The sequence below is a fragment of the Pseudophryne corroboree genome, chromosome 3 (assembly GCF_028390025.1).
Source record: "Pseudophryne corroboree isolate aPseCor3 chromosome 3, aPseCor3.hap2, whole genome shotgun sequence".
Lineage (NCBI taxonomy): Eukaryota > Metazoa > Chordata > Amphibia > Anura > Myobatrachidae > Pseudophryne > Pseudophryne corroboree.
In genome coordinates this window covers 643,012,290-643,035,709 of record NC_086446.1, presented here as the reverse complement: position 1 = coordinate 643,035,709, position 23,420 = coordinate 643,012,290, and the positions used below count along the sequence as shown (strand labels likewise).

General features: G+C 47.6%; 1 protein-coding gene across 1 annotated transcript in view; it reads left to right on the top strand.

The window, feature by feature from the left end:
* The window catches only part of IPMK (inositol polyphosphate multikinase), an 83,417-nt gene that overhangs the window by 12,379 nt on the left and 47,618 nt on the right, over positions 1 to 23,420 (top strand). Inside the window, exons 2-4 of the mRNA XM_063961741.1 lie at positions 14,660 to 14,745; positions 15,165 to 15,261; positions 16,766 to 16,938. Of these exons, the coding sequence (XP_063817811.1) occupies positions 14,660 to 14,745; positions 15,165 to 15,261; positions 16,766 to 16,938 (356 nt within the window). The remainder of the gene's footprint in view (positions 1 to 14,659; positions 14,746 to 15,164; positions 15,262 to 16,765; positions 16,939 to 23,420) is intronic.

The window sequence follows — 23,420 nt, the reverse complement described above, 5'->3', positions numbered from 1 at the left end:
AGGGTTTATATTTACTAGGCAGTAGCTTATAAAGGTTTCTGCTTCCTGGCATGTTTAAGCCACAAATGTAAAAGGGCAATGCTTTTAATTTCAGAACCTCCTATGTTTTACTATTGAATGCATTGCCTTATAATTTTTACAAGTCTCTGATTAGTAAATAAACACTGTGATACCAACTGTCAAACGTGGAAGAGGTCTGGGGTATTTTTGCTGGATCCCGGAGTAGGCACCTTGCTCAGAATGACAGGCACCCAAAACCAAAAGGACTACCACAACATTTTGCAGCGCCATGTAATACACATTTCTCTGACGTCCTAGTGGATGCTGGGTACTCCGTAAGGACCATGGGGTATAGACGGGCTCCGCAGGAGAATGGGCACTCTTAAAAGAAAGATTAGGTACTATATCTGGTGTGCACTGGCTCCTCCCTCTATGCCCCTCCTCCATACCTCAGTTAGTATCTGTGCCCGGCCAGAGCTGGATGCACCCTAGGGGCTCTCCTGAGCTTCCTAGAAAAGAAAGTATTTGTTAGGTTTTTTATTTTCAGTGAGATCTGCTGGCAACAGACTCACTGCTACGTGGGACTGAGGGGAGAGAAGCGAACCTACCTGCTTGCAGCTAGCTTGGGCTTCTAAGGCTACTGGACACCATTAGCTCCAGAGGGATCGAACACAGGCCCAGTCCTCGGCGTCCGGTCCCGGAGCCGCGCCGCCGTCCCCCTTGCAGAGCCAGAAGAACGAAGAGAAGTTGAAAATCGGCGGCTGAAGACTCCGGTCTTCATTAAGGTAGCGCACAGCACTGCAGCTGTGCGCCATTGCTCCCTTAGCACACCACACACTCCGGTCACTGATGGGTGCAGGGCGCTGGGGGGGGGGGGCGCCCTGGGCAGCAATTAGATTACCTTGCTTGGCGAAAAGCACATAATACAGTCTGATAAACTGTATATGTGCATTAACCCCCGCCATTAAAGTACATAAAAGGACAGAAGCCCGCCGCTGAGGGGGCCGGGCCTTCTTCCTCAGCACACCGGCGCCATTTTCTCTTCACAGCTCAGCTGGAAAGAAGCTCCCCAGGCTCTCCCCTGCAGTATCCTGGTACACAAAGGGTAAAAAAGAGGGGGGGCACATAAATTTAGGCGCAAAACTGTGTACATAAGCTGCTATAGGGGAAAAATCACTCAGTATAGTGTACATCCCTGTATTATATAGCGCTGTGGTGTGTGCTGGCATACTCTCTCTCTGTCTCTCCAAAGGGCCTGGTGGGGGAACTGTCTTCAAATAGAGCATCCCCTGTGTGTGTGGTGTGTCGGTACGCGTGTGTCGACATGTCTGAGGTAAAAGGCTCCTCTAAGGAGGTGATAGAGCGGATAAGTGTGTGGGAGGGTGTCTCCGTCAACAACGCCGACACCTGTTTGGATATGTGTAAGTGCTGAGGTAAAATTATTGCACAAAAGGTTAGGGAACAGAAAGGAAATCTACCCTGGTCTGTCCCTATGTCACAGAGTCTTTCAGAGTCTCTCTATGCTCACTATCCAAAATAACAAAGTATCGACACGGAGTTTAACTCCACTGTCGACTACGATAATGCAAAGTTACAGCCAAGAGGGCTAAAAGATATTCAATATATGATTATTGGAATAAAAGATGATTTGCATATCACTGATGACTCATCTGTCCCTGACACGAGAGTACACATGTTAAGGGGGAGAATGCTGAGGTAAATTTCCCTCCTCTCATGAGGAAAAAGAGAGCGGAAATCTCCAGACAAGAGACGGCAGCTTCCCACAATAGAATTCTCAGGCTGTATCCTTTCCCCACTAGGGCCAGGATGTGTTGAGAATCTTCCCCTTGGGTGTCCTGTTTGCACTAGCTATTCTCAGGGATCCTGCAGATAGTGTGCACATTCTAGTATACTACCCAGACCGGCGATTGTGTCGGCATGGGTTTATAGCGCTGTGGCAGCGTGGACAGGTACCTTATCAGCAGAGATTGAGACCCTAGTATGCATATAAATATTTTAAGATGCTGTCTTAAGTGATAGATATATAATTATAAAGCATGCCCAAAGGGACATGAGTATACTGGGTCCTAGAGACAAAAGCTATGTCGATTTCTGCTTGACGTGTCCTGTAGAATATACATTGGACAGATGATGCCGACTTAAGAGGCATATGGAAGGCTGAGGATTGTGTGGAGAAAGGATCTCGGGCCTGGTCTCCACAGCTATAGCTGGTAATTCTGATATTTTGCCTTATATTCCTGCACAGCCTAGGAAAGCACGACATTATTAAATGCAGCTTTTCGAATAAAGAAACAAGAAAGTCTGAGGTGCGTCCTTTCTTGTCAGAGCCGGGGGCAGAGGGAAGAAGCTGTACAACACAGCTTGTCCCCAGGAACAGAAGTCCTCCCCGGCCTCTACAAAAATCCACCGCATGTCGCTGGGGCTCCACAGGCGGAGCTAGGCCTGGTGGGGACACTCCTTCGTAAGTTCAGCCACAAGTGGGTTCACTCCCTGTTAGATCCCTGGGCAATAGAAATTGTATCGCAGGGATACAGGCTGGACTGTAAGAAGATGCCCCCTCACCGAGGACCCGGCGGGCTTCCCCCCAAGAGAGGGAGCCAGTGTTAACTGCAATTCGTAAATTGTATCTTCAACAGGTGGTGGTCAAGGGTCCCCTCCTTCAACAAGAGGGTGTTATTATTTGACCATGTTATAATCCCGAAACCAGACGGTTCGGTTAGACCCATATTGAATTAAAATCCCTGAACATATACCTGAAAAGGTTCAGGTTCAAGATGGAATCGCTAAGAGCGGTCATTGCAAGCCTGAAATGAATCGGGACATAAAGGATGCATACCTTCGTGTCCCCATTAATCCACCTCATCAGGCGTACCTCAGAATTGCGGTACGGGATTGTCATTACCAATTTCACCAAGATAATGGCGTATATAATGGTGCTCCTGAGGAAGCAAGGTGTCACTATTATCACATACTTGGATGATCTCCTCATAAAAGCGAGATCAAGAGAGCAGTTGCTGGACAGCGTATCACCTTCTCTGGAAGTGAAACGGCAACACGACTGGATTCTATATATTCCGAAGTCGCAGTTGGTTCCTACCGCTCATCTGCCTCGCCTAGGCATGATCCTAGACACAGACCAGAAGAGGGTTTATCTCCCGATAGAGAGAGCTCAGGAGCTCATGACACTGGTCAGGAATCTATTGAAAACCAAAACAGGTGTCAGTGCATCACTGCACTTGAGTCCTGGGAAGGATGATGGCATCATACGAGGCCATCCCCTTCGGCTGGTTCCATGCAAGGACAATGGAACTTACTGGACAAGTGGTCCGGATCACATCTTCAGATGCATCGGTTAATCACCCTATCCCCCAGGGCCAGGGTGTCTCTCCTGTGGTGGCTGCGGAGTGCTCACCTTCTCGAGGGCCGCAGATTCGGCATTCAGGACTGGGTCCTGGTGACCACGGATGCAAGCCTCCGAGGGTGGGGGGCAGTTACACAGGGAAGAAAATTCCAAGGTTTATGGTCAAGCCAACAGACTTGCCTTCATATCAATATCCTGGAACTAAGGGCCATATACAACGCCCTAAGTCAAGCGGAGTTCCTGCTTCGCGACCAACCGGTTCTGATCCAGTTAGAACGCAGGGGCTCATGTAAACCGCCAGGGCGGCACAATGAGCAGGGTGGCGAGGGTAGAAGCCACCAGAATTCTTCGCTGGGCGGAGAATCAAGTAAGCGCACTGTCAGCAGTGTTCATTCCGGGAGTGGACACGACCTCCACCCGGGAAAGTGGTGACTTCATCAGGAAGTCTTCACGCAGTTTTGCAAATTGATGGAAACTGCCTCAGGTGGACTACATGGCATCCCACCTCAATAAAAAGATAAAAAAGGTTTTACGCTGGGTCAAGGGACTCTCAGGCGATAGCTGTGGTCGCACTAGTAACACCGTGGGTGTTCCAGTCGGTCTATATATTCCCTCCTCTTCCTCTCAGACCCAAGGGCTGAGAATTGTAATAAACGGAGGAGTGTGAACAATATTCTTTGCTCCGGATAGGCCAAGAAGGACTCGGTACCCGGAACTGCAAGAAATGCTCTCAGAGGACCCATGGCCTCTGGCTCTCAGTCAGGACATGTTGCAACAGGGACCCTGTCTGATCCAAGACTTACCGCGGCAGCGTTTGACGGCATGGCGGTTGAACGCCGGATCCTAGCGGAAAAGGGCATTCCGGATGTAGTTATTCCTACGCTGATAAAGGCTAGGAAAGACGTGACAGCAAGACTTTTTCACTGTATATGGCGAAAATAGGTTGCTTGGTGTGTGGCCGGGAAGGCCCTACAGAGGAATTCCAGGGGGGTCGATTCCTGCACTTCCTACAGTCAGGAGTGACTATGGGCCTAAAATTAGGATCCATAAAGGCCAAGATTTCGGCCCTATCCCTTTTTCTCTCAAAAAGAACTGGCTTCACTGCCTGAAGTTCGGACGTTGTTACAGGGGTGCTGCATATTCAGCCCCTTTTGTGCCTCCAGTGGCACTTTGGGATCTTAACGTGTGTTGGATTCCTAAAATCCCACTGGTTTGAGCCACTTAAGACCGTGGAGCTAAAATATCTCACGTGGAAAGTGGTCATGCTTTTGGCCTTAGCTTGGACTAGGCGTGTGTCAGAATTGGCGGCTTTGTCATGTAAAAGCCCATATCTGATCTTCCATATGGAAAGGGCAGAATGGAGGACTCGTCCCCAATTTCTCCGTAAGGTGGTGGTATCATCGTTTCATTTGAACCAACCTATTGTGGTGCCTGCGGCTACTAGGGACTTGGAGGATTCCAAGTTGCTGGACGTAGTCCGGGCCCTGAAACTTTGTTTCCAGGACGGCTAGAGTCAGAAAAACTGACTCGCTATTTATCCTGCATGCACCCAACAAGCTGGGTGCTCCTGCTTCAAAGCAGACTATTGCTCGCTGGATCTGTAGCACGATTCAGCTTGCACATTCTGCGGCTGGACTGCCGCATCCTAAATCAGTAAAAGCCCATTCCACGAGGAAGGTGGGCTCTTCTTGGGCGGCTGCCCGAGGGGTCTCGGCTTTACAACTTTGCCGAGCTGCTACTTGGTCGGGTTCAAACACTTTTTTGCAAAATTCTACAAGTTTGATACCCTGGCTGAGGAGGACCTTGAGTTTGCTCATTCGGTGCTGCAGAGTCATCCGCACTCTCCCGCCCGTTTGGGAGCTTTGGTATAATCCCCATGGTCCTTACGGAGTACCCAGCATCCACTAGGACGTCAGAGAAAATAAGAATTTACTCACCGGTAATTCTATTTCTCGTAGTCCGTAGTGGATGCTGGGAGCCCGTCCCAAGTGCGGACTCTCTGCGATACATGTATATAGTTATTGCTTAACTAAAGGGTTATTGTATGAGCCATCTGTTGAGAGAGGCTCAGTTATTGTTCATACTGTTAACTGGGTATAGTTATCACGAGTTGTACAGTGTGATTGGTGTGGCTGGTATGAGTCTTACCCTGGATTCCAAATCCTTTCCTAGTAATGTCAGCTCTTCCGAGCACAGTTTCCCTAACTGAGGTCTGGAAGAGGGGCATAGAGGGAGGAGCCAGTGCACACCAGATATAGTACCTAATCTTTCTTTTAAGAGTGCCCAGTCTCCTGCGGAGCCCGTCTATACCCCATGGTCCTTACGGAGTACCCAGCATCCACTACGGACTACGAGAAATAGAATTACCGGTGAGTAAATTCTTATTTTAATATACTCTGGTCTATGCATAAAGTTGGTCAAGGGTTCATCCCTACAGCAAACTAATTAATAAACCAAAACATACTTCCAGGCTATGGCATAACTACCTTAGAGGAAAGAACAAGACGACGCTAGGCTTCAAATCATTAAATGGCCAGCACAGTCTTCAGACTTAAACTCTGTTGAGTTGGTTTGGAATGAACTGGGCAGAAGGGTGAAAGCAGAGCAAACTACAAGTGCAACAGATTTGTGGGAACTTCTACATAGAAACAAAAGAAAACAGGTGCACACTGTAAGGGCTCGATTCAGACCTGTACGCAGCCGTGTGGTCACTCGCAGCCACCGCACCCAGGTGGTACACGCATCGGCCGATGAGCACGTGCGTGACCTTACACATTGCGGCTGCATCGCCGCAATGTGATTGACAGGTGTGGGTGTTGTGGGGGTGGAGTTACGGTGCTGCGGTGGGAGCGCCAGGAGAACGGAGCAGGCTGGAACCGTTTTCGGGGAAGCTGCATGTGACACGTGGCGGCCCCCAGCATGTGCAGAGATGAACTCAGACATGGCTGCGTATACAGCAATCTGCGTTCATCTCTGAATAACCCCCTAAATGCTGAACACTGCTAATCAGAATAATTAGAGTAAACTCTGCAATATAACATGCAGTAAATTTGAGGTACTTGACATAGTTTTGGGCAAAAGTATGAACCCACCCACCGTGACCTTGTGATGGATCCCTAAACACTAATGGTGGATACACACTGATCAATATATCTGCAGATCAATGGACGGGCATTTACATACGCCCACACAGTTGAGCTGTCAATCACCAGTGCCTTCTGCAGCAAGTGCCCATACACACACGATGCGCCAGTATATCTGTAGATATATTGTCATTGTGTGTGCAGCAAGGCCTACCCGATATGTCTGTGAACGACTGCGTTCACAGACATATTGTCTGTACACACTGGTTGACGGGCCATCGATATATCGGTCATTCAATAGAACGGTCGATATATCGGCTAGTGTGTACCCAGTTTATCTTTCAAGTCCAGAGCACGGGATCCCCCAGGCCAGCACAAGCCAACCGGCCCTAGGCAATACACTAGTAAGAGGTTTAGGTCTAAACTATTACCTTAGTAAGAAGCAGCAGCTAAGTGGTGAGACGGATTAATTAGTGTTAAAACGTGTTGGGAATAACTTCCTGAAAAATGATTTCCGTTTTAGAAAGAATTCTATGAGTTTATTTGGCAGTTATATCTGCAGGTGACTTATTTGAGTCAGAAGTTTAGATTACATTTTGTTAAACAAATTGGGGCAGATTCAGGTGTTTTCTGTGCCCCCTGATGGGCGTTTATTGGATCAATTCAATTGTTGCTTCGATCAGACTCCCATTACCAGTTAAGGCACCTGACGGCTCCAGATTTAGGCACGCAAACTGCTCAATTCAGTAGAATGCGCCGGGAATTAGCCTATTCAATTCAGTGCGCTGTCATGCCGGGGTCGGCCGGTTACATTCGGACTAAACAGGGTGTTTTGCTGCGAGAATCGGTATTCTCTCGTCTAAAGTGCTCGGCGCGATTCTGTTTCCACCGCACTAAGGGCAGAAATCTGCATTGTGCCAGCACTTTTGTCAGATTTCTGCTCACACCCCACTGGAGTGGTGCAAGAAGAAATCCTTTCGTCGGGTGTCACAGCGCACTGAATTGAATAGCACTGGAGCTTATTCCCGGCGCTATTCAATCTACGCAGAATTGAATCAAGCCCAAAAGTGGCTAAACCTTTCTAAAGAGCTTGAATGGGCGTCCAAAGTCCCAGTTTGGGAGCCTAAACTACTGATTTATTAGCACTTTTTTTCTCTCACCTCCTGAGGCTTTGAGAAAAAAAAACCTGACTGCTGCTAATGGGTGTCTATCGGAGAAACAATTGAATAGCTCCGATAGATGCCCATTCCTTCAGATGGCCAGCAGGTTGTGCGCCACAATTGAATATGCCCCGTTGATACTTGATTTCTTTCTTTTTTTTTTTTTTTATTCCCAATTGTTATTGTATGCGTTTAACTCCATTAAACGTAGAACTTCTTCAATTTGATTAAAATCTGGGTAAAGGGGTTTCTTCTCAAATATTTTCCTGGTAGAGTGTGTGTGTGTACACACGCGCGCACACACACACGCAATATATACATGCCTGGTGATGAACTTAAAGTTGAGTAAATATTGTCGCTTGTGGCGCCAACTCTAGTAAATAACCTTGGTCAATTCTAAGGCGTTGGAAATAAATAAGTTGTCAAACACTGGTGTGTATTCAGTTGTTTCTATTGTGCCCGCCACTAGATGGCTCCTGAAGGCAGCAATTAAATTGTTTGTGCATCCTTTAGCAAAGGAGGACCCTTTTTTTTTTTTTTTTCTTTCTTGTTGCCTCCTAAGGAGTGAGAGAAAATATATGCAAACTCACCACTTTAGGCATCCAGCATTACTTTGGGTGCCCAAAGCAGAACTTTAGATGGGTTTAGATGTTTTACATGGCTAAACCCTGTGATTGTGCATGACTTGCACAATATTCATGGGCGCCCAAACACCATTGAATACTGGCAGTTGTTTGGGTGCCTAAACAGTCCCTTTAAGACGGGATAATTAGACGCCCAAAACGATTGAATTCCCATCATAGACGGTTCCATGGCAGGTGGAAGCTGTAAGAAAATATATAAACATTTGCTGATTGGAATTTCCACTATATTAAGAAAATAGGATTTTAATTACCTACCGGTAAATCCTTTTCTCGTAGTCCGTAGAGGATGCTGGGGTCCACATTAGTACCATGGGATATAGACTGGTCCACTAGGAGCCATTGGCACTTTAGGAGTTTGAGAGCGTGGGCTGGCTCCTCCCTGTATGCCCCTCCTACCAGACTCAGTCTAGAAACTGTGCCCAAGGAGACGGACATCTTCAAGAGAAGGATTATACACAGATAGTGGCGAGTTTCACACCAGCTCACACACAAGGCAAAACAAGCTAACCAGCTTGAAACTCTGCAACTGCTGAAACATTACGTACCAAGTAACAATGCAGTACTTAACTAAAAACCAAAGTTGTACTGAACCAGATAACCACTGCAGGAAAACGAAACGCTGGGCGAGTGCCCAGAATTCTCTATGGACTACGAGAAAAGGATTTACCGGCAGGTAACCAAAATCCTATTTTCTCTTACGTCCTAGAGGATGCTGGGGTCCACATTAGTACCATGGGGATGTACCAAAGCTCCCAGAACGGGAGGGAGAGCGCGGGGGCTCCTGCAGAACCGATTGACCAAACTTAAGGTCCTCAGAGGCCAAAGTATCGAACTTGTAAAACTTTGCAAACGTGTTCGACCCTGACCAAGTAGCCTCTCGGCAGAGTTGTAAAGCCGAGACACCCCAGGCAGCTGCCCAGGAAGAACCCACCTTTACGAGTAGAGTGGGCCTTAACAGACATAGGACACGGCAAGCCTGCCGTAGAATACGCATGCTGGATAGTGAACCTGATCCAGCGAGAAATTGTCTGCTTAGAAGCAGGACACCCAATTTTCTTGGGATCATACAGGACAAACAGAGTTCAATTTTTCTGTGACGAGCAGTCCTCCTCACATTAGGGTTTTAGAGCCCTTACAACATCTAAGGACTTTGATGAGATTGAGGAATCGTTGCAACTGGCACCACAATAGGTTGGTTCATATGAAATGCCAACACAACCTTTGGAAGAAACTGCTGACGTGTCCCGGAGTTTAGCTCTATCTTCATGGAAATTCAAGTATGGGCTTTTACAGGACAAAGCCCCCAACTCTGACACATGCCTAGCAGAAGCTAAGGCCAACAAAGTGACAGCCTTCCACGTGAGAAACTTGACCTCAACCTCCTGTAGAGGCTCAAACCAATGCGACTGGAGGAACTGCAACACAACTTTAAGATCCCAGGGTGCCGTAGGCGGTACAAAGGGAGGCTGGATGTGCAGAACTCGCTTCAAAAAAGTCTGAACCTCAGGGAGGGCAGCCAATTGTTTCTGGAAGAAAATGGATAGGGCCGAAATTTGGACCTTTATGGATCCTAACCTCAGGCCTATATCCACGCCTGCTTGCAGGAAGAGGAGAAACCGTCCCAGTTGAAACTCCACCATAGGAAACTTCTTGGTCTCCCACCAAGATACATATTTTTTCCAAATACGATGGTAATGTTTAGACGCTACTCCTTTCCTAGCCTGTATCAGGGTAGGAATAACCTTGTCCGGAATGCCCCTCCGAGCTAGTATCTGGCGTTCAACCTCCATGCCTTCAAACGTAGCCGTGGTAAGTCTTGATAGGCGAACGGCCCCTGCTGCAGCAGGTCCTCGCGAAGAGGAAGAGGCCTCGGCTCTTCTAGCAGTAGATCCGCGTACCAAGACCTTCTTGGCCAGTCTGGAGCAATGAGGATCGCTTGAACCCTTGTTCTCCTTACGAGCTTGAGCACTCTTGGAATGTGTGGGAGTGGTGGAAACACGTACACCGACTGGAATACCCACGGAGTCACTAGGGCGTCCACCTCCACTGCTTGCGGGTCCTTCAACCTGGAACAATAGCGCCGAAGCTTCTTGTTGAGGCGAGAGTCCATGTCTATTTGGGGTACACCCCAAAGATCTGTTACCTCCTTGAACACCTCCGGATGGAGACCCCAGTCCCCTGGATGGATATCGTGTCTGCTGAGGAAGTCCGCTTCCCAGTTGTCTACTCCCGGACTGAAGATTGCTGTCGGTGCCAACACGTGTTTTTCTGCCCAGAGGATGATTCTTGTTACCTCTGACATTGCAGCTCTGCTCTTCGTTCCGCCCTGTCGGTGTATGTAAGCCACTGTCGTTACATTGTCCGACTGCACTTGAATGGCCTGATTTCTGAGAAGATAGGCCGCTTGGAGAAGACCGTTGTAGACGGCTCTTAGTTCCAGAATGTTTATCTGTAGGCCATCTTCCAGACTTGACCACCTTCCTTGGAAGGTTTCCCCTTCAGTGACTGCGCCCCAGCCCCGGAGACTTGCATCCATGGTTAGAAGGACAAGTCCTGAATCCCGAACCTGTGGCCCTCCAGAAGGTGAGGTAATTGTAGCCACCAGATGAGTGAAATCCTGGCCTTTGGCGACGGACGTATTCTCTGGTGCATGTGTAGATGAGATCCCGACCACTTTTCCAGGAGACCCAGCTGGAAGGACCGAGCATGAAACCTCCCGTACTGCAAAGCCTCGTAAGAGGCCACCATCATCCCCAGAAGGCGAATGCACTAATGAACAGACACCCGGGCTGGCTTCAGGACATCTCGGACAATTGTTTGTATCACCAACGCTTTTCCCTCTGGAAGAAACACCCCCTGCACTTCCGTGTTGAGGATCATTCCCAGAAAGGACAACCTCCTCGTTGGTTCCAAATGTTATTTTGGAAGATTCAAGATCCAACAGTGTTCCCTGAGTATATGGGTCATGAGAACAATGGACTGTAACAGCTTCTCCTTGGACGATGCCTTTATCAGCAGATCATCCAGATATGGAATTATGTTCATCCCCTGTATGTGGAGGAGAACCATCATTTCTGCCATCACCTTGGTGAATACTCTTGGTGCTGTGGAGAGGCCGAATGGCAGGGCCTGGAGTTTAAAATGACAGTCCAACAGTGCGAATCGGAGATAAGCTTGATGCGGCGGCCAAATCGGAATGTGGAGGTACGCATCCTTGGTATCCCTGGATATCAGGAATTCCCCCTCCTCCAGCCCTGATATCACCTCCCTTAGAGACTCCATTTTGAACTTGAACTCCCTCAGGAATGGGTTTAGCGATTTTAAGTTCGGAATGGGTCTGACCGAACCATCCGGTTTCGGTACCACGAAAAGGTTCGAATATTGCATATGGAGTGGAACTGGTACAATAACCTGTGCCTCCACCAACTTTTGGATGGCTTTCTGTAGGATAGCCCTGTCTGCCAGCAAAGCTGGCAAGCCTGATTTGCAGAATCTGTGAGGAGGGATATCTTGAAATTCCAACCTGAACCCCTGGGACACAATATCTTGCACCCAGGGATCCAGGCCGGACGACACCCAGACGTGACTGAAATGCCTGAGTCTCGCCCCCCCCGGCCCCACCTCCAGGCCACGCGGTCCACCGTCATGCTGAGGGCTTTGGCGTACTTGAATTAGGTTTCTGTTCCTAGGAACCCGCAACAGCAGGTTTCTTGGATTTTGGCCGACCTCCTCTAAAGAAGGTGTTGGATGGCTTGGTCTTTCTTGCTTTGGCTGTCCGACAGGGTTGTGATGCAGCTGAAGAAAAGGGTTTCTTCGTAGCAGCTGCAGCTGAGGGAAGAAAAGGAGACTTACCTGCTGTAGCCGTGGAAATCCACGCATCCCCAAAAAGATCCTGACCTGTGTAGGGTAGGGTCTCCACACCTCTCCTGGATTCCGCGTCAGCAGACCACTGGCGCAGCCAAAGCCCCCTACGAGCTGAGACAGACATGGAAGATATCCCTGCAGCCATGGCACCCAGGTCTTTCATTGATTACATCATAAATCCTGCAGAATCATGAATGTTACGTAAAAACAATTCAACATAATTTTTATCCATTGTATCCAAATCCTCAAGTAACGTGCCTGACCACTTTACTATAGCTTTGGAAATCCATGCACAGGCGTTAGTGGGACGTAGTATCGCCCCTGAAGCTGTGTATATGGATTTAAGCGTAGTATCAATTTTGCGATCAGCCAGGCTCTTTTAAGGCGATAGATCCTGGAACAGGTAAAACCACCTTTTTTGAGAGTCTGGATATAGACGCGTCCACTATAGGTGGGTTTTCCTATTTTTTCCTATCCTCAGGGAAGGGGAAAGCAACCAGAACCCTTCTAGGGATCTGGAATTTTTTCTCCGGGTTTTCCCATGCTTTCTCAACTATAGCATTTAATTCTTTGGACGCAGGGAAGGTTAGCCTCCTCAACCTGTCAGTGAAGTAAGCCTCCTCAACCTGCTCAGGTGTTGTATCGGCAATATTCAACACATCCCTAATAGACTCTATCATCAACTGCACCCCTTTTACAAGAGATGCGGCCCCCCTCAGCACATCACCACCGTGTCAGAATCGGTATCCGTGTCATCTTGCATAATCTGGGCAAGAGCACGTTTGTGGGAACCTACAGTGAGGGGCCCTGAGGTAACAGAACCGGACCAAACTGCCATAGAGTTCTGTAAAACCTGAGTTGCAGATTAATTCTGTGCAACCCTAGTAGAAATCTGAGAAATCATAGATTTGATAGAGGATAACCATTCAGGCTCCCTGGCTGGTATCTGCGCTAAGACAGTGCAATCCTGATTACATGGAATGGGATCATCCTGAGAGGACATATCCTCTGCAGCATATGATACAGGGTCCCTGGACATAGCTTAATGGAGACCACACACACACGGGGACACACACCGTTTTACCCCCAAGAATGGCAAGAGAGAGACAGAGATTGGAGCCAACCCACACACAGCGCTTCAAAGTTATAGGGAGACCCCCAACCAGCGCTGACTGTGCACCATAATAGGTTACACAGTCTGTACACAGCCCCCCCCCCCCCCACCTTCTACAACCCCCTGGTACCGTAAGAGATAGTTGGAGTTGAAATGGAGTGACAGCTCTCACTGACGGCGCTTCTGCAGGCAGGAAAATGGTGCTGAATGCTGCTGTGTTTGCTCTGAGGAGAAGCTCCGCTCCCTTAATGGCGCTATCTTCCCGCTCTTCTGAAGATTATACTGGCCTGAGGAGTTTTGCTGGCAGCGATCCTGGGACCCTGACAGGCTTGGTGGTCAGTGTAGGGTGTAGGCGCTGGCTCAGGGCGCCCCTCACAGCGCCGCACTGTGTACCGCTGAGCCCCGGAGCGCATTTAGTGCTGCGCTCCATACCCTGTTGCCGCCATCTTCACACCGGCTCCCCGCTTGCTAGGTGGGCTGGTGACTGACTCACCACTGATCTTCTGGCTCTGTAAGGGGATGGCGGCATGCTGCCGGGGTGAGCGATCCCCTGTGGCGGGGAACGTTTGATCCCCTCAGGAGCCCAGTGTCCTGTCAGCGGAGATAGTGGCTCAGACCCCGCAGGGTGGACACTACTCCCCCTCCCCCCCCCCTGCCCCTAGTCCCACGAAGCAGGGAGGCTGTTGCCAGCAGCCTCCCTGTAAAAGAATAAACTCTAAAAAACAACTTTACTAGAGAAAATCTAGAGCTCTCCTAGCTGTGACCGGCTCCTCCGGGCACATTTTCTAAACTGAGTCTGGTAGGAGGGGCATAGAGGGAGGAGCCAGCCCACACTCTCGAACTCTTAAAGTGCCAATGGCTCCTAGTGGACCTGTCTATACCCCATGGTGCTAATGTGGACCCCCAGCATCCTCTAGGACGTAAGAGAAATAGAATATAAGAGCAACTGTTGTATCAAGGGGATCTGACGTAGAAAAGCCTCTGAGTGAGCTGCTAGAAGAAAGACCCATCAGAAAGGTTTCTCTTCATGCATTGTCTTTCTGGACCCTAGATACAGAAGAATGAGTGAGTTGAAGGCAAACTATTGAGCGCTTACAATCTAGATGGCCTTTGGTAGTACACAAATAGGGTGAGGGGAACAGAGAGTAAAACAACACAGACTGTGTCAAGTCCAGTGTCCTCAACCCCTCTTGATTTTAGGAGGACTACGTCTTGTGACAGAGTTTTTACGTGTTCCCAGTGAAATAATAGGCTGCATCCTTATGGGAATTGCATTATCCCACAACATAGCAGCTACCACTCTGTGTAGGCAATTGTTCTGTTAATCATGCTTTACAAGTTTGACCCTAGTCACCCCCCCCTCCAATGAAACAAATTATACGCTTATAATATATCAATGTTTTCATTTTAAGGCATACTGCAGCATCCTGATGGGACTGTCTTAAAACAATTACAGCCTCCACCTCGTGGACCAAGAGAACTGGACTTCTATAACATGGTGAGTATGCTACAGGCTGGATTAGTCAGTTTTCTTGAGACTACAATAATTCTAGCATTTGCTTCCCCCCCCTCCCCCCCGAGGTTTTATCGCATAATACAAGCCATGAGGAGTAATAACACTGACTTGCTGGGGGTTTTCTTTTTCCTTGGTTTTGCTACTTCATGTCTTATATTTGGCAAGTTAGTTAGGGATTTGAACCAGTGAAATATACACATTTGCTCTATTCCAGGTTTATTAGGCAGATAGTTTACTTCACAGCTACTGTGTGTTTGATGTGTTCTTTTCCCAGAAACCAGGTTTATCATCGGTCACTAACATTTCACAGATGCTGCCTGTAAAGAGACCGTAGCCAGGAATTACAGCAAAATGGCCACATGTCTAGTACATTTCTGTCTAAATTCTCTTTCTTGCCACAGGTTTTCACAAGTGACTGCACTAATCCTAAACTCTGTGACCTGCAGACTTTTTTACCAAAATATTTTGGCATATGGTCACCACCAGGATCTACAAATGGTATTCTATATATATTATACCTCTTTATTTCCTAATTGTAACTGACCAGTTAAAGCATGTTAGTATTGTGGGAGTATGCAGCTTTTTTAGTTACACTGACTCCAGATATTCCTTTATCTCTCAGGGCATGTGAATGGAATCAGTGTGTTTGTATGGGACTGGTTCTTACTCTTTCTGCAGCTGGAAATAAGGGCAGACAGTCCTTGCAGTATCATACTTTCCATTTCATTGTGGCTTTATCTTATCTTCCAAAAACTGTTTGCCAACTAAATAAAATGTTTCCTTCTAGTGGGAAGACACTCATAAGAGCTTATACAGATGTGTCCTCATACTGGTTGTATACGGGATCCTGATAGTCAGGATGCTGATGGTCAAAATACAGACAGCAGCATCCCTACTGTTAGAATCCTGACACTTTTTGAAGGGTAAGTGTACACTACCTCTTACCGTCTCCCTAACCTCTCCTCCTGCAGCCTAACCCTAACCAGCATACTTACTTTTGGGATTCTGCCTGTCAGGATTCTGCTACTGGTCTTCTGACAACTGGCATAGTGAACGTTTGGATGCCAACTACATCCCCCTCATACACTATTATTGCAGTTGCGCCAAACAGACCCTCTTGGCATGCCAGGCGCTGCTCTGTATCTGTAGTGTTGCTATACAGTGGCAGTGGCTTTTTCTTTTCATGACAAATTTAATTGTGCTTCGTATACAGACTGAGACGCACACAGATATACAGTTGTAACATATCAAATTAATCAGAGCAGTTTCCTGGTGCATCATAGTCACATCGCATTGCAGTCTTAAAAGACGCCTGGCGTTAGCAGATTCGCACAGTAACGGGTGGCTTACTTGCGCCAGGCACCTTTAGTCTCATGCCAAATTGAGGCTAGGGGGAGAATTCAATTGATTTCCTTCCGTGGCGCCCGTTAATTATTGTCACTGTTAACACAATTGAATTGCCCCTTACATGTATGAGGACACATCTGTAGTTTTGTGGAAGTGAGATTTGTAGACCCAGCATAATTTGACCCTTTACATATTTATTTTTTGAGTACTTCTAAAATGTCCACTGATAGTATGTGTTATCTATATATAGTTTTGTTTGAGTACGTGACAAATAATTCTCAGTAATGCAGCAGCTAAGTCTAAAATATGGCAATAGGGCCTTTTTAAGAACAATCATGGCACTAACTAACCCATGCCAGCGAAGGGGACTGTTTAACTGTATAGCCTATTTTTGGATTGTTACTCTCTGAAAGCTTGTCATGTATTGAGATGCGGTATGTGATTTGGAAATACTTACAGGTAGATGCTAATTACTACATAGTTGGTTGTAGCGAGTGTCATTGGTAAAATGTTCCAATTAAACCATTATGAAGATATCTGCAGGAAATGTGAACCTTTTTTATTTGGCCAGCTATTCATATTTTACTAGCTTAATAAGTATTGCTCAGTGCAGAGATGCAATGCTGTATTTAAAAAATAGCTATTTTCATTGCAGATCTGTATTTAAAACTGGAAGATGTAACTCGTAAATTTAGCAAGCCATGTATTATGGATGTCAAAATAGGCCAAAAGAGTTATGATCCGTTTGCATCGGCTGAGAAGATTCAACAGCAAGTCAGCAAGTACCCCCTGATGGAAGAGATTGGTTTCCTGGTATTGGGCATGAGGGTAAGGCGTTGAGTCTCATGTGTTAGTGTTTTTTTTTTATTCAATAGTATTTAATTATTTTTAAAGAATGGTGAAGGGTTATTCCACACCAAATTTTTGGAATTTTTAGAGAAAAAAAATCTCAAACTGCTCATATGGGATGTAGTTGGGATACCGCTGGTCACTATATCGACGACTGGATCCCGCCCGATTCTGAGCCCGATAGTCAGCATGACGACTGACGGCGACTATTTCAACTCCTAGAGTGGGAATAGAACCTGTGGCGAGCGCAGAGAGCAAGGGGCATCGTGCATCATTGTTGCGCCCCCCCCTTCCCCCCCCCCCCCCAGCCAGCAATCTAAAGATATCAAACGCTGGTCTCCTGAGCCCAGCCCACTCATACTATTGTTAATAAATCCCAAAAGTTTTCTATTTGGATCACTTGCTGTAAGAGCTTTAGTTTTTGAGTGATCCATGAAAATTGTATTTAAAAATTAACAAAACAATATTTTTTCAGTTTCACTACATTACTGAAAACTATGTTCCTCTTCAGGTGTGTTTGAGGACAAGATGCTACAGATAGGTACTGCTTCCACTTCTGCGCAGGCACATAAACATAAGCGGAAAGGCACTTCAGTTGTGTTGAATAGGCCCATCTTTACATTTTTCTGGACCACTACATGTGGTACAGGATAGGTTTGGGATGGCTTTAAATAGTGATGAAAAGCCCCTTGGTCGCGAATTTAAGCCCCCCCCCCCCCAAACCTAACCTGTCCCTGGACCATTTGGGTCACATATGAAAAAGCTATCATTGGACCAGTGATAGGCCTATCTACAATTTTCCCATTTGAGGTGTATTACAAGGGTAAAATAAAAACAGATTCTTAGCTATGTTATCTCGGACTGGAACACAACACAGTGACCGTTTACTGCTTCCGGAGAAATCTCAAACTACCTGAAGAAAAAATTTAAAAAATCCCCCCCCCCCCACCACCACACACACAAGAAAAAATCTTTACTTCTCCGATGGGTAAGCCACACAACTTAAGAACAAGATGAACTTTGCCAACTTATGCCCTTATAAAGATGATTTTTGTATAGAAGCAGAGCGGCATTTTTCCGTTACTGTTTGTGGCAAAGAGCCTTGCGATGTTGTAGGTGGCACAGTGAATTTAGCATACTGAGCAAGCCTTCTACGTTCAGATGATGATCAGATTCTTACACCACAACAACTTTTTGACTGTGCACAGGAAAACATTACAGGTAAGCATTTTACTTCCTCTTGCGTCCTAGGGGATGCTGGGGTCCACAATAGTACCATGGGTTTAGACTGGTCTACTAGGACCTTTAATAGTTTGAGAGTGTGGGCTGGCTCCTCCCTCTGTGTCCCTCCTACTAGACTCTGTTTAGAAAATGTGCCCAGAGGAGCTGGTCACAGCTAGGGGAGCTCCTAGAGCTTCTTTAGTTTTATTATTTTTTATAGTTAAGTTATGCACAGAGAGGCTGCTGGCAACAGCCTCCCTGCTTCCTTGGACTTGGGGGGGGGGGGGGGGGGGGGGAAGTGTCCGCCCTGAGGTGTTTTGAGCCACTATCTCCGCTGACAGGACATTAGCTCCTGAGGGTATGATCGTTCGCCGCCCCAGGCGACAGCTCACTCCCACAGCTCTGCCGCCACCCCCTAACAGAGCCTGAAGATTCTAGTGGCGAGTGAGTCAACGGCCCCCTTAGCAAGCGGGGAGCCAGTGTGAAGATGGCGGCAACAGGGTGGGAAGCGCAGTATTAACTGCGCTCTGGAGGCTCAGTGGTACATAGTGTGGCACTGTAAGGGATGTCCTACACTGGTCAGCAAGCCTGTCGGGGACCTCTGTTACGCTGCCAGCTGAAATCCTCAGGCCAGTATAAAGGTTTGAAGAGCGGGGAGCAGCGCCGTGTTCAGGGGGCGGAGCTTCTCATCAGAGCGGACCCAGCAGCGTTCAGCGCCATTTTCCTGCCTGCAGATCCTGTACAGAGACGCTGACAGGGAGAGCTGTCCCTCCAAGCAACTTCAGCTATCCTGTGCGGTACCAGGGGGTTGTAGAAGGAGGGGGAGGCTGTGTTAAATACTGTGTAGTCTATAAAGGTACACAGTAAGCGCTAGGTAGTTGTATTATATCTACCTCAGTAAGCGCTGTGTGTGGGTTGGCTCCAATCTCTGTGTCTCTCTGTGGCATCCTTGGGGGAAACTGTGTCTGACATTTCCCTGTGGGTGTGGGTGGGTGTTGTCTCACATAGCCATGTCTAGGGACTCTGTGTCATATGCTGCAGAGGATGTTTCCTCTCAGAAGGAATCCATTCCATGTATACAGGAATGTAATGTCTTGTCTCAGATCCCTATTAATGAGCCTGAGTGGTTGACCTCTATTAAGGGGATGATCTCTCAGATCTCTACCAGTGTAGCTAATACTGAGACTGAAACTCGGGTGTTAAAGAACTCTATGGCAGTTTGGTCAGGTTATGTTCCTATTCCTGCAAAATCCCCTAGTATGTTCCCACAGAAACGTGCACTTGCCCAGATTATGCAAGATGATACGGATACAGACTCTGATACAGCAGACGGTGATGGGGACGTGCTGAGGGTGTTGATTGAGGCCATTAGAGATGTGTTAAACGTTAATGACACGCCACCTGAGCAGGTTGAGGAGGCTTACTTCACTGACAATAAGCCTCGCTAACCTTCCCTGCGTCAAAGGAATTAAACGCTATATTTGAAAAATCCTGGGAAAACCCGGAGAAAAAATTCCAGATCCCAAAAAGGGTTCTGGTTGCTTTTCCTTTCCCTGAGGAGGATAGGAAAAATTGGGAAAAGGCACCCATAGTTGACGCATCTGTCTCCAGAGTGTCTAAAAAGAACTGGCTGATCGTAAGATTGACACTATGCTCAAATCCATATACACGGCTTCAGGAGTGGCGTTAAGGCCCACTATTGCCTGTGCATGGATTTCTAAAGCCATAGTAAAGTGGTCAGGCACATTACTAGAGGATTTGGATACAATGGATAGAAGGGAAATTGAATTATTTTTACATAACATACAGGATTCTGCGGGGTTCATGGTAGAATCCTTGAAGGACCTGGGTACGCTGACTGCATGGATATCTTCCATGTCGGTCTCAGCTCGTAGGGGACTAGCTACGCCAATGGTCTGCAGATGCAGAATCCAGGAGAAGTGTGGAGAACCTACCCTACACAGGTCAGGCTCTTTTTGGGGAAGCATTGGATGCGTGGATTTCCACGGCAGCCGCGGGTAAGTCACCTTTCTTTCCCTCTGCTACACCTTCTACGAAGAAACCATTTTCTTCAGCTGTGTCGCAGTCCTTTCGGACCGCTAAGGCAAAAAAAGTCCAAGCCTCCTACCACTTTCTTTAGAGGTGGTCGTGCAAAATCCAAAAAGCTGTTTGTCCTGTATGATCCCAAGAAAATTAGGTGTCCTGCTTCTAAGCAGACTATCTCTCGCTGGATCAGGTTCACTATCCAGCATGCGTATATTCTTTGGCAGGATTGCCGTGTCCTACATCTGTTAAGGCCCACTCTACTCGTAAGGTGGTTCTTCCTGGGCGGCTGCCCGGGGTGTCTCAGCTTTACAGCTTTGCCGAGCGGCTACTTGGTCTGGGTCGAACGCGTTTGCTAAGTTTTACAAGTTTGATAATTTGGCCTCTGAGGACCTAAAGTTTGGTCAATCAGTTCTGCAGGAGCCGCCTCGCTCTCCCTCCCATTCTGGGAACTTTGGTACATCCCCATGGTACTAATGTGTACCCCAGCATCCTCTAGGATGTAAGAGAAAATAGGATTTTAATTACCTACTGGTAAATCCTTTTCTCGTAGTCTGTAGAGGATGCTGGGCGCCCGCCCAGCGCTTCGTGATCCTGCAGTGGTTACTTAGTTCAGTACTGCTTAGTTCTTGGTTAAGTACTGTTCTGCTAGAAAGGTAGGCTTATCCTGGGCGGCTGGCCGAGGGGTCTCGGCATTACAGCTTGGCCGAGCTACTACTTGGTCGGGATCAAACACCTTTACGAAGTTTTACAAGTTTGATACCCTGGCTGATGAGGACCTCTTGTTTGGTCATTCGGTGCTGCAGAGTCGTCCGCACTCTCCCGCCCGTTCTAGAGCTTTTGTATAAACCCCATGGTTCTTGAAGCATCCCCAGCATCTTCTAGGACGTATGAGAAAATAGGATTTTAATACCTACCGGTAAATCCTTTTCTCTTAGTCCGTAGAGGATGCTGGGCGCCCGTCCCAGTGCGTACTGTATCTGCAGTTATTGGGTATGTTTACACACATGGTGTGTTGTGTTTACGTCAGCCTGTTGCTGATGATGATCATGCCATGTCATGCGTTGTGCTGTTATTGGTTGTGTTTACACACACAGGTTGTGTTACGCTTTATGTCAGCGTATTGCTGCATATTCTTCATGCCGTGGGCTGGTGTTCTATTGAATGCCACGTTCTGCGGCATACTGAGGTGTGAGCTGGTAAGATGCTCACCGTGGTTTAACAATAAATTCTTTCCTCGAAATGTCCGTCTCCCTGGGCACAGTTCCTATAACTGGAGTCTGGAGGAGGGGCATAGAGGGAGGAGCCAGTTCACATCCCTTTTAAAGTCTTAAAGTGCCCATGTCTCCTGTGATCCCGTCTATACCCCATGGTTCTTGAAGCATCCCCAGCATCCTCTACGGACTAAGAGAAAAGGATTTACCGCCACACATTTTTACGGGGACCTACCACCCCCGGGTACTTTGGGGAACAGCTGACATCCTTATATATTAGGGAGTGCTTTTTCTCTTACGTCCTAGAGGATGCTGGGGACTCCGTAAGGACCATGGGATATAGACAGGCTCCGCAGGAGACATGGGCACTATAAAGAACTTTACATGGGTGTGCACTGGCTCCTCCCTCTATACCCCTCCTCCAGATCTCAGTTAGATCCTGTGCCCAGAGGAGACTGGGTGCACTACAGGGGAGCTCTCCTGAGTTTCTCTGAAAAATAATTTTGTTAGGTTTTTTATTTTCAGGGAGCACTGCTGGCAACAGGCTCCCTGCATCGTGGGACTGAGGAGAGAGAAGCAGACCTACTTAAATGATGGGCTCTGCTTCTTAGGCTACTGGACACCATTAGCTCCAGAGGGTCGGAACGCAGGTCTCACCCTCGCCGTTCGTCCCGGAGCCGCGCCGCCGCCGTCCTCACAGAGCCGGAAGATAGAAGCCGGGTGAGTATAAGAAGAAAGAAGACTTCAAAGGCGGCTGAAGACTTCAGATCTTCTCTGAGGTAACGCTGCGCGCCATTGCTCCCACACACAACACACACTGAAGGGTGCAGGGCGCAGGGGGGGCGCCCTGGGCAGCAATTATAAACCTCTTGGGACTGGCTAATATATATAGAGGCTGCGGAGGCATTATATTATAGAATCCCCCGCCAGTATAGAAAATTTGAGCGGGGCCGAAGCCCGCCGCTGAGGGGGCGGAGCTTGATCCTCCAGCTCTATCCAGCTCCATTTTCTCCACAGCGCACTGCAGAGAAGCTGGCTCCCTGGACTCTCCCCTGCTGAACATGGTGACAGAGGGCAAAAAAGCGAGGGGGGGGGGCACTTTTTATTGGCGCAGTGAGTGTATATTTATATAAAAGCGCTGTTTGTCTGGGAATTTGGTATCCAGTGTCAGTTGGCGCTGGGTGTGTGCTGGCATACTCTCTCTCTGTCTCTCCAAAGGGCCTTATTGGGGAACTGTCTCCATATAGATATCCCTGAGTGTGTGGGGGTGTCAGTACGCGTGTGTCGGCATGTCTGAAGCGGAAGGCTCATCTAAGGAGGAGGTGGAGCAGATGATTGTGGTGTCTCCGTCGGCAACGCCGGGACATGATTGGATGGATATGCTGAATGTTTTAAATGCAAATGTGTCTTTATTACATCAGAGGTTGGTCAAAGCATAGTCCAGGGATTGAACAGGGAGTCAATAGAAACATAGAAACATAGAATTTGTCGGCAGATAAGAACCACTTGGCCCATCTAGTCTGCCCCTTTTTTTTTTTTTATATATTATTTTTTTTTATCACTAACCTTATTTGATCCTTATTTCTTTGTAAGGATATCCTTATGTCTATCCCATGCATGTTTAAATTGCTCTACTGTCTTAGCCTCTACCACCTCTGATGGGAGGCTATTCCACTTGTCCACTACCCTTTCTGTGAAATAATTTTTCCGCAAATTTCCCCTGAACCTCCCCCCCTCCAGTCTCAGTGCATGTCCTCGTGTCCTATTGCTTCTCTTCATTTGGAGAATGTTTCCCTCCTGGACTTTGTTAAAACCCTTCATATATTTGAAAGTTTCTATCATGTCCCCCCTTTCTCTTCTCTGCTCCAAACTATACATATTGAGATTTCTTAGTCTTTCTGGGTATGTTTTGTGATGTAGGCCATGCACCATTTTAGTTGCCCTCCTTTGTACAGTTTCTAATGTATTAATATCCTTTTGAAG